The 14,067-nt window shown below is 46.3% G+C and overlaps 1 protein-coding gene across 10 annotated transcripts in view; it reads right to left on the reverse strand.

Moving 5' to 3' along the window:
- The window catches only part of KDM6A (lysine demethylase 6A), a 152,375-nt gene extending 139,792 nt beyond the window's left edge, over positions 1–12,583 (reverse strand). For 6 of the 10 annotated variants that reach the window (XM_069024782.1, XM_069024485.1, XM_069024561.1 and 3 more), the window contains exons 1-2: positions 12,292–12,583; positions 12,024–12,087 (exon numbers count right to left, since the gene is read on the reverse strand). In XM_069024782.1, coding sequence (XP_068880883.1) covers positions 12,024–12,087; positions 12,292–12,449 — 222 coding nt within the window. In that variant the 5' untranslated portion in view covers positions 12,450–12,583. The remainder of the gene's footprint in view (positions 1–12,023; positions 12,088–12,291) is intronic. The other 4 variants (XM_069024842.1, XM_069024644.1, XM_069024706.1 and 1 more) reach the window with 1 other exon arrangement.
- Positions 12,584–14,067: the final 1,484 nt, after the last annotated feature.

Here is a 14,067-nt window from a genome sequence, read left to right on the forward strand (position 1 = left end):
TTTCTTTATCCTTCAAATCTAAAGGCAGCAAAACATGTCATGAGAGACACATGAGAGTTCTTGGCCTTCATTTTCACCCTGAGGAAAGAGCAGAAGCTATGGTTTCTTTACTCTTCCCTTCCTTGAGGGATAAGGAGGGAAAAGGGAAGCAGCAGTCTAAGAAAGACATAGAAAACACAGCCAACATCTTACTTTTATTTCAAAAACGGGAGAGAGTTCTGTTACACTCAGAACTTAGAGCATGTAACTCTTACTAAGCTTTTTCACACCCTACACAAACTCTGCAATTTTGTTATCTCCAATTTGTTCCTGCTTACCCTATTTTTCAAATCTTTTGAGGCAGGCCCCAGCACCATCAAACACTTAAATGCTACTTAAGTTAGCAGTAATGTTTAGATGGTAACCAGGCACAAGATTCAGGTAGCTTCTGGAAAGAATAAAACCACTATGATTCACACTGCCATTCCCCTCAACCCCAAAATGGTCTGCATCACTAAGTCACCCATTCAATTCCATGGTTTCCTACTCTTCCTCACATCTAAGTATCCTTCTGCAACCTTTCTTCCACTTCCTTTAACAGAAATTGTCTTCCTTTTATTATAACACTATTTTCTGAAAAGCCTTCCCAAAAGACTGCTTCATTTCTCCACTTCCCTAAAACCAAATGGTGGCCTGATTTTCAGCAGTCATAGGTTCAAACATAATTCGTGAAGCACTCAACCTAGATCCCTCAGGATCTTTCCTTCCATTCAGGGTTTTCTCCTATATAGTCCTCCTTTACATACATTCTGGCATTCTCTGCTGCTGCTCACACGTTCAGATGTGAACCTGTCTCACATCTGCTTCTGGCAGTGTAACTTCACAAAAAACATGGTCTTCCCTTACAGAGAGTAATGAAGACAAGTCACTGCACCCATTCCATCCCTCCTCTCCATGAAGAAAGAGAAGCTGTGGATGTTGGGAGATAGGAGATGTGCCTGCCCATAGCAGGAGAGTTGGAACTGGACAGTATGAAAGACTCTTTCCAACCCAAACCATTCTGTGATTCTATGCAATCTAGTCCTGGCAACCTCTGCTTCCAAAAGAGGTAATTCCATTCTCCATAAGAAAATAAGGAGCAATAGTTTTATAAATACTCCTTACAGAAACAGTGTCACACCAACCAAGACCCAGCCCAGCCACTCAAATCTCTCTCTCAAAGCACCTGCACAGCTTTTTAAGTCTGCAAAATGAACTGTATTCACAGAATCAGAGAATACCTCAATGTAAGGGTACAAAAATGGTATAAAAGGTCAAGGAACTCTTTGTTCTGGGTCCCCCTCCGCAGGAACCCAGCCCAAGACCTGCTGCTGTACCACTCTATTAAATTATTTATTTTTACCAGTCCAGTGCCTGAGTCTCTGCTGCAGGAAACTCAAGGTCAAGCTCAAAGGAGGAAGTATGTCCAAGAGTCTGTATGAGCAAGGAGCTGCAAGGGGCACCCATCCATCAGCTGGCTCACTGGACACTCCTACTGCAAAGGGACTCCAGACCCAGAAGTTAAATACAGTCTTGGGTGGCATGCATGTGACTCCTTGAATGGTGTGAGAATGCTCAAGCAGCAGTTTCTCCTTTAACATGAAGAATCATCTATTCCAACCTTTCTTGGCAAAAGCACAGGCTGGACAAGCTGGCTCAGCACCCTGTCCAGCAGCATCTTGCAAGTGTCCAACACTGGCGAATCCACCACTGCCCTGGAGACATTATTCCAATGGCTGACTTTTCTCTTTGTGAGTTTTTCTTGTGTTCATTAGGAAGTTAGCCCCCAAGAGTAACTTGTACCCATTAAATCTTCTTATCAATGTAACTCCTTGTAAAAATGGAGTTTCCATCTTCTTTGTAGGCACCCTTTAAATACAGGAACATGCTGATAGTATCTTCCCCCAAGCCTTATTTTTTCAAGGCTGAACAAACCAGGATCTCTCTCAGCCATTCTTCACACTGCAGCTGCTCAGTCCTTTGATAATCTTTGCAGCCCTTCTCTGGACCCTCTCCAGCCTGGCCACACCTTTTTTGTTTAGTGGGCACCAAAACTGCACACAAATATTCCAGGTGTAGCCTGACCAGTGCTGAGTAGAGTGCAATGATTACTCTTTTGTCTTTGTTGGTGATGCCTTTGTTGATGCAATCCAGCCTCCCACTGGATACAGCATCCAACATCCCAGCATCTCTCTTTGCCACAGCAGCACACTGCTCATTTTTATTGGGCCAAATCCACCAGGACTCTCAGGTCCCTTTCCACAGAGTTGCTTCCCAGACTGCACTGCACTCCTGGGTCACGTTCTCCCAGATATGATACCTTACATTTGTCTTTGCTGAACTTTTTAAGGTCTCATCAGCGCATTCTTCCAGCCTATCCAGGACTTTCTGCAGGGGAGCTCTCCTTTCTGCAGGTCCACTTCCCCACTCAATTTGGTACCATCAACAAAATTCATGAGGGTGCACTTCATCCCTCCATGCAGATCACTTATGACAGTATTGAACAGTGACCCAGTATCAATCCCTGGGGACCCCACTTGTGACAGGCAGCCAGTCTAAGAAGGAGCATTTCCCACCCTGCTCTGGGTGCTGCCCATCAGCCAGTTCCCACATACACAGATCCCTTGTCTGGAACACAACACACCAGTTTCTCCAGGAAAAGGCTGTGGGGAAACTGCATGGAAAGACCTGAAACTCAGGAAGACAATGCCCACCACTAGTTCCATACACACAAAGCAGGTTACTCTGTGCTAGGAGGCAGTCAAGTTTGCCAAGAATGATTTGCCCTCGGTCAATCTGTGCCAGCTTTTCCCAATCATGTGATTCATCTGACTTTTGACACCGCCCAGGAGGATTCGTACCCGTAACTTTCCCTGGGACCGAAGTAAGACTGATGAGCTGATAGTTTAGTGCATTCTTGTTTAAACCCTTCTTGAAGATGGGGCAACATGAGCCTTCTCCCAGTGTTCTGGAACATTCCCCAGTCCCCATGACTTCTCAAAGATTATAGAGAGCAGCCTCCCAACAGCATCCAGCCAGCTCTCTTAACACCCTCAGATGGCTAATTTGCAGGGGTCAAGTTCCTGTGATAGTTCATACACACCAATAATTCCTTCACTGACAGTAGGTCTGTGCATGAAACTGGATTTTTGTTCCCAAGGTCTGGGGCCCAAGAGTGCTGGTAAAGATAGAGGTGAAAGAAGTGCAGAAAACCTCTGGCTTTTTAGCATTGTTGGCAACTAATTCACCTCTCCTGTTTAACAGAGAGCCAGCATTTTCCTCTGTTTACACTCGTTGTTTATAATCCTGAAAAATCCTTTCCTGTAGTTTTTGACCTCTCCAGCCACTTTCAAGTCCAGCTGAGCTTTTACTTTTCTAACTGCACCTCTGCACGCTCTGGCAATGCCCTTGTAGTTCTCAGCGGGTATTTGCTCATTTTTCCATCCCTGGTACGCTCCTCTTTTGGTTTTAAGCAGCCTCAGGAGCTTGCAGTTAAGTCAAGAGGATCTCTTACTCCACCTACTTCCCTTCCATTTAAAGGGGATGGACTGGTTTCATGCTTCCAGAAGAGAGTTCTGCAAGAACTCCCAGCACTCACTAGCTCCTTTATCCTCCATGGAAGCTTCCCATGGAATCCCTCCCAACTCAGCCCTGAGCAACCAGAAGCCTCTTAGTACTAACCTTCAATAGTGGCTATTTAAAACTAGTGAGTTTTCTATTTTTACTAGGTTATTTTTGATCTGAAACAGTTCTCCAGCCTGGTCCATCCCACAGACCAAAAGATGGTTTCACTGAAAGATATGAGAAGCAACAGAGAATACTTAAAATTCTGTTACCTAGAAGAAAAATACCTAAAAATAAAGTCTTAACTTCAATTCATTATTCTACTCTGTACTCCTGTGCAGGTAAGTTTTCAAATTGTAAGATAATGGAAACACTGCTTAAACAGAAAGTTAAAATGGACTAGAGTAGAAACAACAGAAGAATTCCAACAAAAAAAAATTACATCTCTTGGCCCTGTTCTAAAAGCTGCTGCAATGAATCTCTTGTCTAATGCTACAAACAATATTCTGAAATTGTTCAGAATTTTAAATTCTCAAAACGGAAGCAGAAATTTAATGAAAAGCACATTCACAATTCAGTCTGCTTTAGACTAATAACCAATCAATATTGAGAAGTGAATCATAATCCTCAAATGCCACGGTGAGGAAAGGAAATTATTTAAAGCCATTTTAACAAACAACAATTAATTTAACAACTTACCACAAAAGAAATTCATATGCAGACATACAGTGTTCTATTTGTAATTCATCACACACTTTTAGTCACTCCCTTTACGAAACTGTAAATGAGCTCTTAATTCTACATCTTAATTAAATAAGCTTCTGCCATGAACGCTACACATAGCAAATCCAAGAACCATAAAGGAAGGTAATTTGTCAATACAGCTCTGATGGTGATCCATGCATCTTCTCACACTCCAAAGTGAAAGTACCTGATAAATAATATTCTTCAACTCCCAAATATGCTTAATGGGGGTTTTGTTCATTAACACGGTATTTTATGTACATAAGAAATACCTTCCTATGATTCTTTAAATAGAAAGAATAGTATTCAGTATCAAGAATAATACCTGAACCACAGAGAAACTTTGAAAAACAGAGGCTCATTTTTAGAAATGTACAGTTCAACAAACTATATAATGTCCACAAGCAAACTATCAAATGGCCCAATCTACTTGTGATGGTATCAGTAGAACTCATCTTGAAAACAAGCTTTGAACAGACCCACATTTAACCAGGCCAGTCTTTTGAAGAGCTCTTCCACAGAGGAATTACTCTACTATGGCTATTTCTTTAGTCTGCTTATCCATAAAGCGGAAACATGTAATAAATATTTAAGTATTTTCTCTTGCTTTACTGAACTTCCTTCATCCAACAAACTCAGATTAAACTATATTAAACACAATTCCTTTCTTTCTTCACACCAAAAACGTTCTGTAAGGTACTAATGTTATCCTCTCATATGCACCTATACAAATCCTGGCAGCCTTTGCAGAGCTCCATGTAAGACTCACTTATTTCAATTCTGTCTGGTTTTAACTACAAATAAGCATTCTGCAAGATTAACATTGCTAACATTTTCTATAAAGAGTCAACTGGTCTCTATAATGACACATCAAGTTTAATAAGCATCACTTCAATGTTTAATTGTGAAAACAAATTACTCAAACCTTAGGCATCAAGTACCACAGCTGCAGGACTTCACCAAAAGGAGTTAAAACAAAAAAGTAACTTACGTGAGTTTTTTATGTAAAATACAAGGCAGGTGTGACACTAAAGGACTGAAGCTGCATCCGTGTACCTATCTGCATTCAGGATCAGCAGGACAATGGTTCGGCTCCTGGAATTACCTGATCCCGTACTAAAACCTGCCACCCATCTCTGTGCTGCACTCACCTCACACTCACAGCCCATCCCTTAATTCATTTCTGCTGAAGCTCATCCAAGCCCTTTAAGCAGTAACTAGTTTTTACACAGCTATTTAAGTATTCTCCAACTACAAATATACACATTCCCTTCCCTTTCAGACTGTTGAAAATACAGCAAAATCCCTCCCATTATCCAAAAATTTTACTAGGTGAGGACCAAGAAGAACTACTTTTGTTCTGTAATCTGAGAATGACCTTAAGTTTAACTGATGAATCTGTAAGGCTGGAAACCAGAACTTAATTTCTCAACAGAACATAAGTTTGCCTAATTGTCAGTGGGATAAAGAAAAACAGTGGGCCATGGCATATAATTATGGTACTGGAAAGTCTTGTGACAAGTGTTAATCAGGAAAAAGTCACTTTATAGCCATAAACATTTTCCATGACACTCTTCAATTTTGTATCGTCTCACTAATATAATGAAAACAAATGTTTCTACACGCACCAAGTTATCCAAGTATGAAACATCTACTCTTTTCTAAAACGGTGTAACAGACATATGGCATAGCTTTTAGAAGATGCTTTCAACACTTACTTCAGATGGTATCAACATTTGCAGATAGTTTTACCTCTATAATTACCAAGTCCACTCAACCCACTATGGTGAACAAACAGCTATGCAGGCTGGCAAGAGGCACAGATCCATGCTGAAAGCACACCTGAATAATACCATGCACAGACAAAGTTTTACTCTTTCTATTCCTTCTTCACACACTGTACTTGGATTCACCCAGAGAGAAATTTGAAAGCCAGAGGCCATGGTTATCGCGATGCACAAAAGGATCAATGGTTAAATTACTGGAATGGAATGAAAACAGTTGTGTCCCACACTTGCCAGTTTTTCTTCACACTTTCGAAATTTAAATAATTTATCAGAACTTCTCTTCCTCAGCTGCTAAAATACAGCACTATTTCCCTCTCTCCTCCATCCTGAACCACTGCCCTCCTTGGCTGTTTGATTATTAAAGTCTGTAGGGCATGAATTACCTTAACTTGATGAACATGTACCACTTAGAAAAATGGACCACTTCAGCCTTCAGACTAGTAGAGCAATACTTAAAAGCTATAATATGTAACATGCAATCAACAAAAAAAAAGATTCTTACATTACATTCCCTATTAATAGTCTCCTGATAGTGAATATAAAGCTTGCTGAAATGCAAATGCCAGCACACCAAGTGTCCTGCAATCCTCATTACACCTCTACAAAAGCACGTTGTCTGTGGACATGAGATCCATCCTTCTCTCTTCATTAACACATTAAAATGACAAGTGCAATGTTTCTGACTTCATCAATTTTCTTGCCTTCAAAAAGTAGTACCAACACTGTACTTTACACTTAAAGAACAGCCAAAACATTCAGGCATAAATGTTTAGAGCAATAAAATCCCACTATTTAAAAAAAAAAAAAAAAGCCTCGAACACTAGTTGTGAAAGTATCAAAACATGTTAAGTATTTCATACTTACAGTACTGTGTAATGTCCATTTAAAAAAGTTGTTTTTAATACCAGATGAAGTACAAATACTGCAAATCTATAACCAAGTTTAAAGTACCAGGATACACAACCATTATATACACTATGGCTGTAATTACCAAGTACAAACATGGTACAACCAAGAACTACAGAATGTGTCACCCATCACACCTTAACTGGATCCTAAAAAGCTGCACCCTATTAACACAAAGGCCAAACTGCATACAAAAAAACCACTGATCTTTCAAAAATCTATGGCTCAGTTAAAATTCTCCAATAAACACACTTTAAAAAGTGACACCTTCAAAAAAGGCTAGGAAACTGGTTCCACCCATGACGCAATTTACAAAATTTTTATCCAAGTTCAACTTGCTCCAAAGGACAGACAGTACAGTAGACAATAAACAATAGGGAATGCAGAATATATTAAAAAAAAACCCAACAAACCAAACATAAAGGAACAACTCAGATATAAACTTACAGAAATTAAGAGAGGCTGCCCACTTCCTGGAATGCCTTACAAATGTCTCCTGGTACCAATTCCCAGTTTCTCAATTCCCAGTACTGCCATTATGTAAGGCAAACACTCTTAATTCTTTTTCAAGCAATATTTCTTTGTTTTGATGAAAATAAATCAAGCCAAAATGTTTCCAAAGTTATTAAAAAAGAAACAAAACCACTTTACTACACTGAGACTAACCTGCTAAAATGTTTTCCTGCATAATTATTTTTCAAGTCATTTGTTATAAATAAAACTGAGAATATTTAATTATGGATTAGTAGGAAATTAACGTTAATGTCAACACCAAAAGGACAAAGTCAACAAATACAAATTCACACTGTCCAAAACTATTTTTAAACAAGCAATACCTACAATTGTAAGAAAAATGAAAGAATATTGTCACTGTGCACTGAATTTGTAAGCTTCATAAAAGCACAGATAAGCACATTGTTAATTTTGTCAACACATGTGGCCTTTACACAAAGGAAATACCATTTTAAAAATCAGCTGGAAAACAAAAGGGCCGCAAAACCAAGAGAGGTAACAGAGACTAAAACATGGCTTATTGTGTGGAACTACTTCATCTCTCTAAATCGACTTCAACATCAATACTTTTAAATGGAAATATGCTTCAGATTTTGTCCACAGGATATGACAAACTGATTAAACTCAATGAATAGGAATTAACAAGCATCTTATACCCAATAATACATCGGACCAGCTACATCAACCTACATCTGTATAGATGCCAATTACAGCTTATGAAACGATGGTTTGTCACTGCAATCAAGTCAACTTTGGCTAAACACTGGAAACATAATCAAAAACAAAAAAAAAAGGAAGAAAGAAAATGAAGGAAGAAAGAGAAAGGAAATGCTTTGCAATTTGCTTCCAATACAATGGATATCCTCGCCCTCCCCCCCAAGTAATCTTTAAGCTTCACCTCCTGCCAGAATGTCTTCCTGGGAGAAAGAGACATCAAGACAGCAGCAGGGTTTTTGTTTTGGGTTTTTTTTACTCTTCACGTTAATGTTCTTGTCAACTACAGAAGCGTAACAGTGGGCACTTTCTCCTACACAAGACTGACTACACTGGGTTTCCAGCATTTCAACCAGTTTGAAAGGTGATCTCTCAATTTCCCTCCCCTCTTCCCCAAAACCACACTAACTGCAAACTGTGATTTTCAAGCTCCTTTTTTCTGCAAAATGAACAAAATTTTTGGCAACAGAAAATTCCATTCCTTTGTCACACACACTCCCAGCATGTACACCGTTACAGGAAAGTTTCTTTTGGCTTATCACATATCCAGTACATGGGGCAACATTATAATATTCCTGATCCTTAATATATACCTTCAATAATTCATAACATTGTATAGATCTCATGTCTTATCTGCCCTTTTGATTTGCTACACCCAGCAGCAGGGCTTAGCTAAGTTCACAATACTACAGCCCATACATCCTACAAAAGCAAAACTGCCAAAAACGGGGCACTGCAGACCTAGAGCATGAACAGAACCCACAATGAAATTAAAGCTCTAGACACAAAGCTTCCTCCATCCCTCAAAGAGATCCCAGTTTTCTTAAATCCTGTCAGGGTGTGGCTTCATTAAACCAAACTTCCCACTGCAAAGGCCTCCTGCAATCCCCTCCAAGCTGATGCACACCTCAGTGAACCCCACCAAAAATAAGTAGTGTCTTCTTGCACCCAGGCACCAAATTTAAGCCCACAGACTCCTGCTGCACAAGTACCCAGACAGGGAACAGAGCTGTTCCCCAAACACTTACAACCCAGGGCATCCCATCAGTCTCCCCAGACAGGTACCCTGCTCCTGCCACCTCAACCACAGGTAACCAGGGAGTGCTGCCAGGCCCCACAGAGCACTCACTGCTACAGCCTGGAAGCCTCTGGAAAAGGTTCAATAGCGGGTGTGCTCCTCTTGCATCGAGGGGAGCACTGATAAATTTCTGCCTTTGTGAAGGATTCCTCTGGAAACATGACTCAATGGTTTTCCTTACCTGCTACGCTTGCACATAAATCTCGCACAGCAACGCGCTGCCTTGTAGATTCTTAAATCAGTCAGTCAGGATTTCATAATTATGGAGTCTAGGGTCTTTGTTAGCTGTTGTTGCTCCATGCACAAAAGGAAACATTTTGTTGCTATCACTGTAAAACCGATTAATTAACTGCACATATATTCGGACAGTTTCTACAATAAAAATAACTGCTACATTGAACTAAAGTGGTCTGCTAGATTAATTTTTCTAAAGCTTTCAATAGATCATAAATTGCATGAAGCTTCAAACACACGGAAAAGGAATGAAGCAGAAAATACCTTAAAAATAGCAACTTCTTAACGGTAACAGAAACACAAGCACGTTCTCTCAAAGTAAAAAGCACAAACAAAACCGAAACTGGTTCAAGCCAAGAAATTCCTCTTAACATCTCTGCACCGAACAGTAACGTTTTAATCCCTCTACTTCCTTAAATAATCTACCTTTCTCAGAAACAAGTTTTACAAAGAACATGCTTTGTGAGTTACTGTGCAATTCGTAACTGTACAAAACATCATCCAAAAACTGAACTGAAATAGCAAAATTTTTGGTTTTCTAAGGGGTTTTTTTAGTATTCACTGCATGGATTTGCAGCTTAACACAGTAAAAGAACATACAATGGTATTTCTGGAAACATATTTTAAAACTATCAAAACGCCCCACAACTTCAGATTGTATATACTAAAATTACAATTGACTGGCATTAAAAAAAAAAGCATTATACATAAGAAAGGCACAAAACTCAACTAATAGGCTGAATTGCTTCTTGCATCACTTAATTTTACAGTACGCAAAATAAAACTTAACCCAGGGATTTTATGCGACACACAATCTAATGAGATACAAAGCTTTTATTTTCTATCTGGCATCCTTAAGCTCTATCCCATATGGGATTCGGTCTAATATTTCCGATAGCCTCAGCAGTATTCACAGAGCTGACACGAGTTCTGGTTCACCAACAGTTAATGTACATTATTTAACTGGTTTGACATGTCACTCCCCTACCTTTTTGATTAATGGGAAGAAGTGCTCTTATAAATAACTCTGAAAATCGAAAGGAAACCACGAGACTTTTTTTTTTAATATAAGCACAAAGGAAAGTGTACTTGCTTTTCCTTCCATCCCTCCCCCCTCCCCCCACGTCCTGACATTGAGCTTTTCCAATCCTGCCAGAAATAAACACCCAAACACAAGCAAAGGCCTAGGCTATCCAACTCAACATGCTTCGGAGTCAGATCTTCAGATCAACCAAAACCAGCAGCAGAAAAAAAAATTCTCCACGATACAACCCGGGCACAACAATGGGATGAGCAGTGTCAAACGACAGGCTACTGACAGGAACAAGCCAGGAAGCAGGAACCAGAGGAGCACTGTCCCCTTTGCTTCAGCCGTGTAGCATTTTAAAAACAGTTCCACTTATTCTGTTACCCGAATGTTTCCCTGCGTTTGGTGTTTAAGCACAGCTGGCAGACACTCGGCCCGCACAGCCTTTGTCAGCAGCTCACGGATGGGCAGCAGAACGTGCTACAGGTTGATAAGGAGGGCACCGGCTCTGCAAAGCAGCAGGAAAGCGCCCAGAAAGAACTTGGGATGCGCAGGAGAGTTTCCCTCAGCCTTCACCGGGGGCTCCACGCTCCCCATATTCGCTCCCGGTGTTTGTTTCGTGTTTACCTCCCCCCCCTTCTCTTTCTCCTCCCTGTCCGGCCATCTTGGGCCGACAGGAGCAGCCATTACTTAACTAAATGACAGGGCCAACAACTTTCCACAGAGACAAACACCTCTCTCCAGACACCGGGCCGGGCAGCTGCAGCCCGCGGGACGCCCCGCTGCCTGTCAAGCCGGGACGGCGGGCGGGACGCGGGGCTCGGCGAGGACCGGGCACGCTAGATGGAGGCAGCGGGGCCCGCAGAGTAAACAAGTCACTCTGACGGGCTCCTAGAGCCGCTCAGCGCCGCGCCCGCCCCGGCCCGGACCCCGCGCTCCCTGCGGGCTCCGGCCCCGGCTCCGCTCCCGGCGGCTGGGGGCGAAAATCACGAGGGAGGGTCCGGGGAGCGGCAACGTCAGCAGCGCCGAGCGCGCCCTCCCTCCCTCGCTCTCCCCCCGCCGCCGCCGCCTCCTCCTCGTCCTCCGCCTCCCCCCCCCCACCCCCCCGCCCCCGGTCCCCCTCCCCCGGCCCGTCCGCTCCCGGCCCCGGGCTCCGCCACTTTCCCGTCCTGGGGCTGGACAGGCACTCGCATGGCCACGCTCCCCTCGTCCCGCTCGGGGAGAATGGCGGGGGGCGTTAAAAGGAAAGGGGCAAAGGAGGCAGCAACGCGCAGAGACCCCGCGGAGGTGGCGGTGCCCCTCGCACACCCCTTGCACACACTCACCGTGCGGGCCCGGGGGTCCCGAGGGAAGGGGCGGCGGGGCCGCCTCGCTCCCCATCCCCCGTTTCTCTCCCCCCTCCCCCCCATCCCCGCTCCACATCCACCCTCACGCTTACCTTTAACAGCAAGGCCTTCGTTCTGGCGCCATCTTCATGAAGCCTCAGAAATCCGAAGAGCCGGCTGCGAGGAGGGGAGCGGGCGGGAGGGAGGGGAGAGAGAGGCACCGGCGTTAGCGAGAGTCAGCGCGGCGGGCGGGCGAGGGCAGAGCGCGGCCCGGGAGCGGCGGCGCACGGGGAGCCGCGGGCAGGGGAGCGGGGGGACACGGAGGGAGCGCGGGCCGAGCCGGGACACGGAGGCGGCCGGGGCGCAGTGGGGAGCGGGTACCTGTCGAGGCCGGATAGGGCTTCTCTCTCCTGGGCTGTCAAGCTGGCGAAGTCCTCCTCGCTCTGGCCGCTCGCTTTCCCCGCCGCCATTTTCTTTTCCTCATCACCGAAAGGAGCAGCAGAGGCGGCGGCGGCGAGCGACACTCCGCACGATTTCATGGAAACGCAGCGTAATTAACTCGCGGATCGCACCCCCCCCTCCCTGCGCGCCCCCAACACCCCCCAGCGCCGGGCGGGGCGGGGTGCCCGACACACACACACACCACAACTTTTATTACAACAACAACAGCCGGCAGGGAGGGGGAGGGAGGGAGGGGAGGGGAGGGGAGAGGGAGGGAGGGAGGCGGGGGGAAGCCCCGCTGCTCGGAGGAGGGAGGGAGGGAAGGAGGGGGGAGGGAGCCCCAGCGCTGGAGACTCGGGGGAGGAGGAGGAGGAGGTGGCGGCTGCGGATGGCGGCGGAGCGGTGTTTACATCGCCGCTCGCCGCCAGCGGCGCGGGGAGCCGGGGTGTCGGGGAGCCGGGGGAACCCTCCTCGCCCGCCCCGCGGCTCGGGGTGTGTTTTGCCGCCCGTACAAACTTCCCCGGAGCCGCTGCCCAAAGTTGTTGTAATTGTGTCACACCGCGGACCCCGCGCGCCGCCACCGCGACCCCCCCGTCCCGCCCCGCCCGCCCGCGTCCGCGCAGCCAATCAGCGCCGCCGCCGCGCCCCACGTGACCTTTGTTGACTTACGTCAGTCATTGCGCTCCGCCGCCGCTGCGCTCCGGTTTGGTTGGCCCTCGCTGCCCGCCTCCCCCGCCGGCCTCACGCCATTGGTCGGTAGGGGAGCAAGGGGGTGGGGTTTCGGAGAGCCGCCGTTTGTGATAGGTCAAGCGGGCCGTCAGTCACACGAGCTTTTCGATTAGCGAGCACCAGCAGGTTGGGATGCGCCTTTAAAAGGGGACGGCGGGGGAGGAGGGGGAGATGTCGGGAGTGGCGGGCGCTGGGGTGGGAGGAGGAGGAACGAAGGAGGGCTGCGCTCACGGGTGGAGTTGCGTAACGGGGGCTCCGGGCTGGAGGAGTGGACGCCGCTGAGGAAGGTGCCATGTCCCACCGGCGGGAGGCAGTAGGCACCCTCGTACCCCCCTCCCCGCCCTGCCTCGGGCGTGGCGCTCTTGGCGCAAGCGGAAAATAAAGGCTTCCCCGAGCGGGGACGGGGCAGAATGGGGCTGCGAGGGGGGATGCCTGGACGGCGGGTAACGCTCATGCGGAAGGGCGGGGGCTACCCCCGCCGTTGGTTTCGCCCACGCGCCCCCGCCTCCCCCGGGAGCCCGTGACAGGTGGAGCGGCCCCCGCCGGCGCGCGCGCCCCCGCGGCTGTCACGTGGCGCGGGCCGCCGCGCGCTTCGCGTGAGACGCACGGGAAGTCTCGCGATGCCTCGGGGGCCTCAGGGCGTGAGGGTGGGGAAGGCCCGGCCCGGCCCCGGCTGGAGCGGTGGGAAAATCGCGAAGGATGGAAATAGCAACACCTGGGAATTCGCGCTTCTGGAGACGCCTCGCGTGTGAGTAAAGCTGAATTTCTTCAGGCGCGGAAAGGAAAGGGGGTTTGCTGCTTGCTTCCCCTGCTTTATATGGCTTAGCGCTGCTCCAGCCCGACTTGCAGATGAAGCGTTACCTGAGCATCATACAATGCCTTTAGGGGCCTAAAAGATCATCTCATTCCAATCCCCTGCCGTGGACAGGGACACCTTCCACTAGACCAGGTTGCTCAGAGCCCCATCCAACCTGGTACTGAACACTT

This window comes from Aphelocoma coerulescens, chromosome 1 (genome assembly GCF_041296385.1).
Source record: "Aphelocoma coerulescens isolate FSJ_1873_10779 chromosome 1, UR_Acoe_1.0, whole genome shotgun sequence".
Lineage (NCBI taxonomy): Eukaryota > Metazoa > Chordata > Aves > Passeriformes > Corvidae > Aphelocoma > Aphelocoma coerulescens.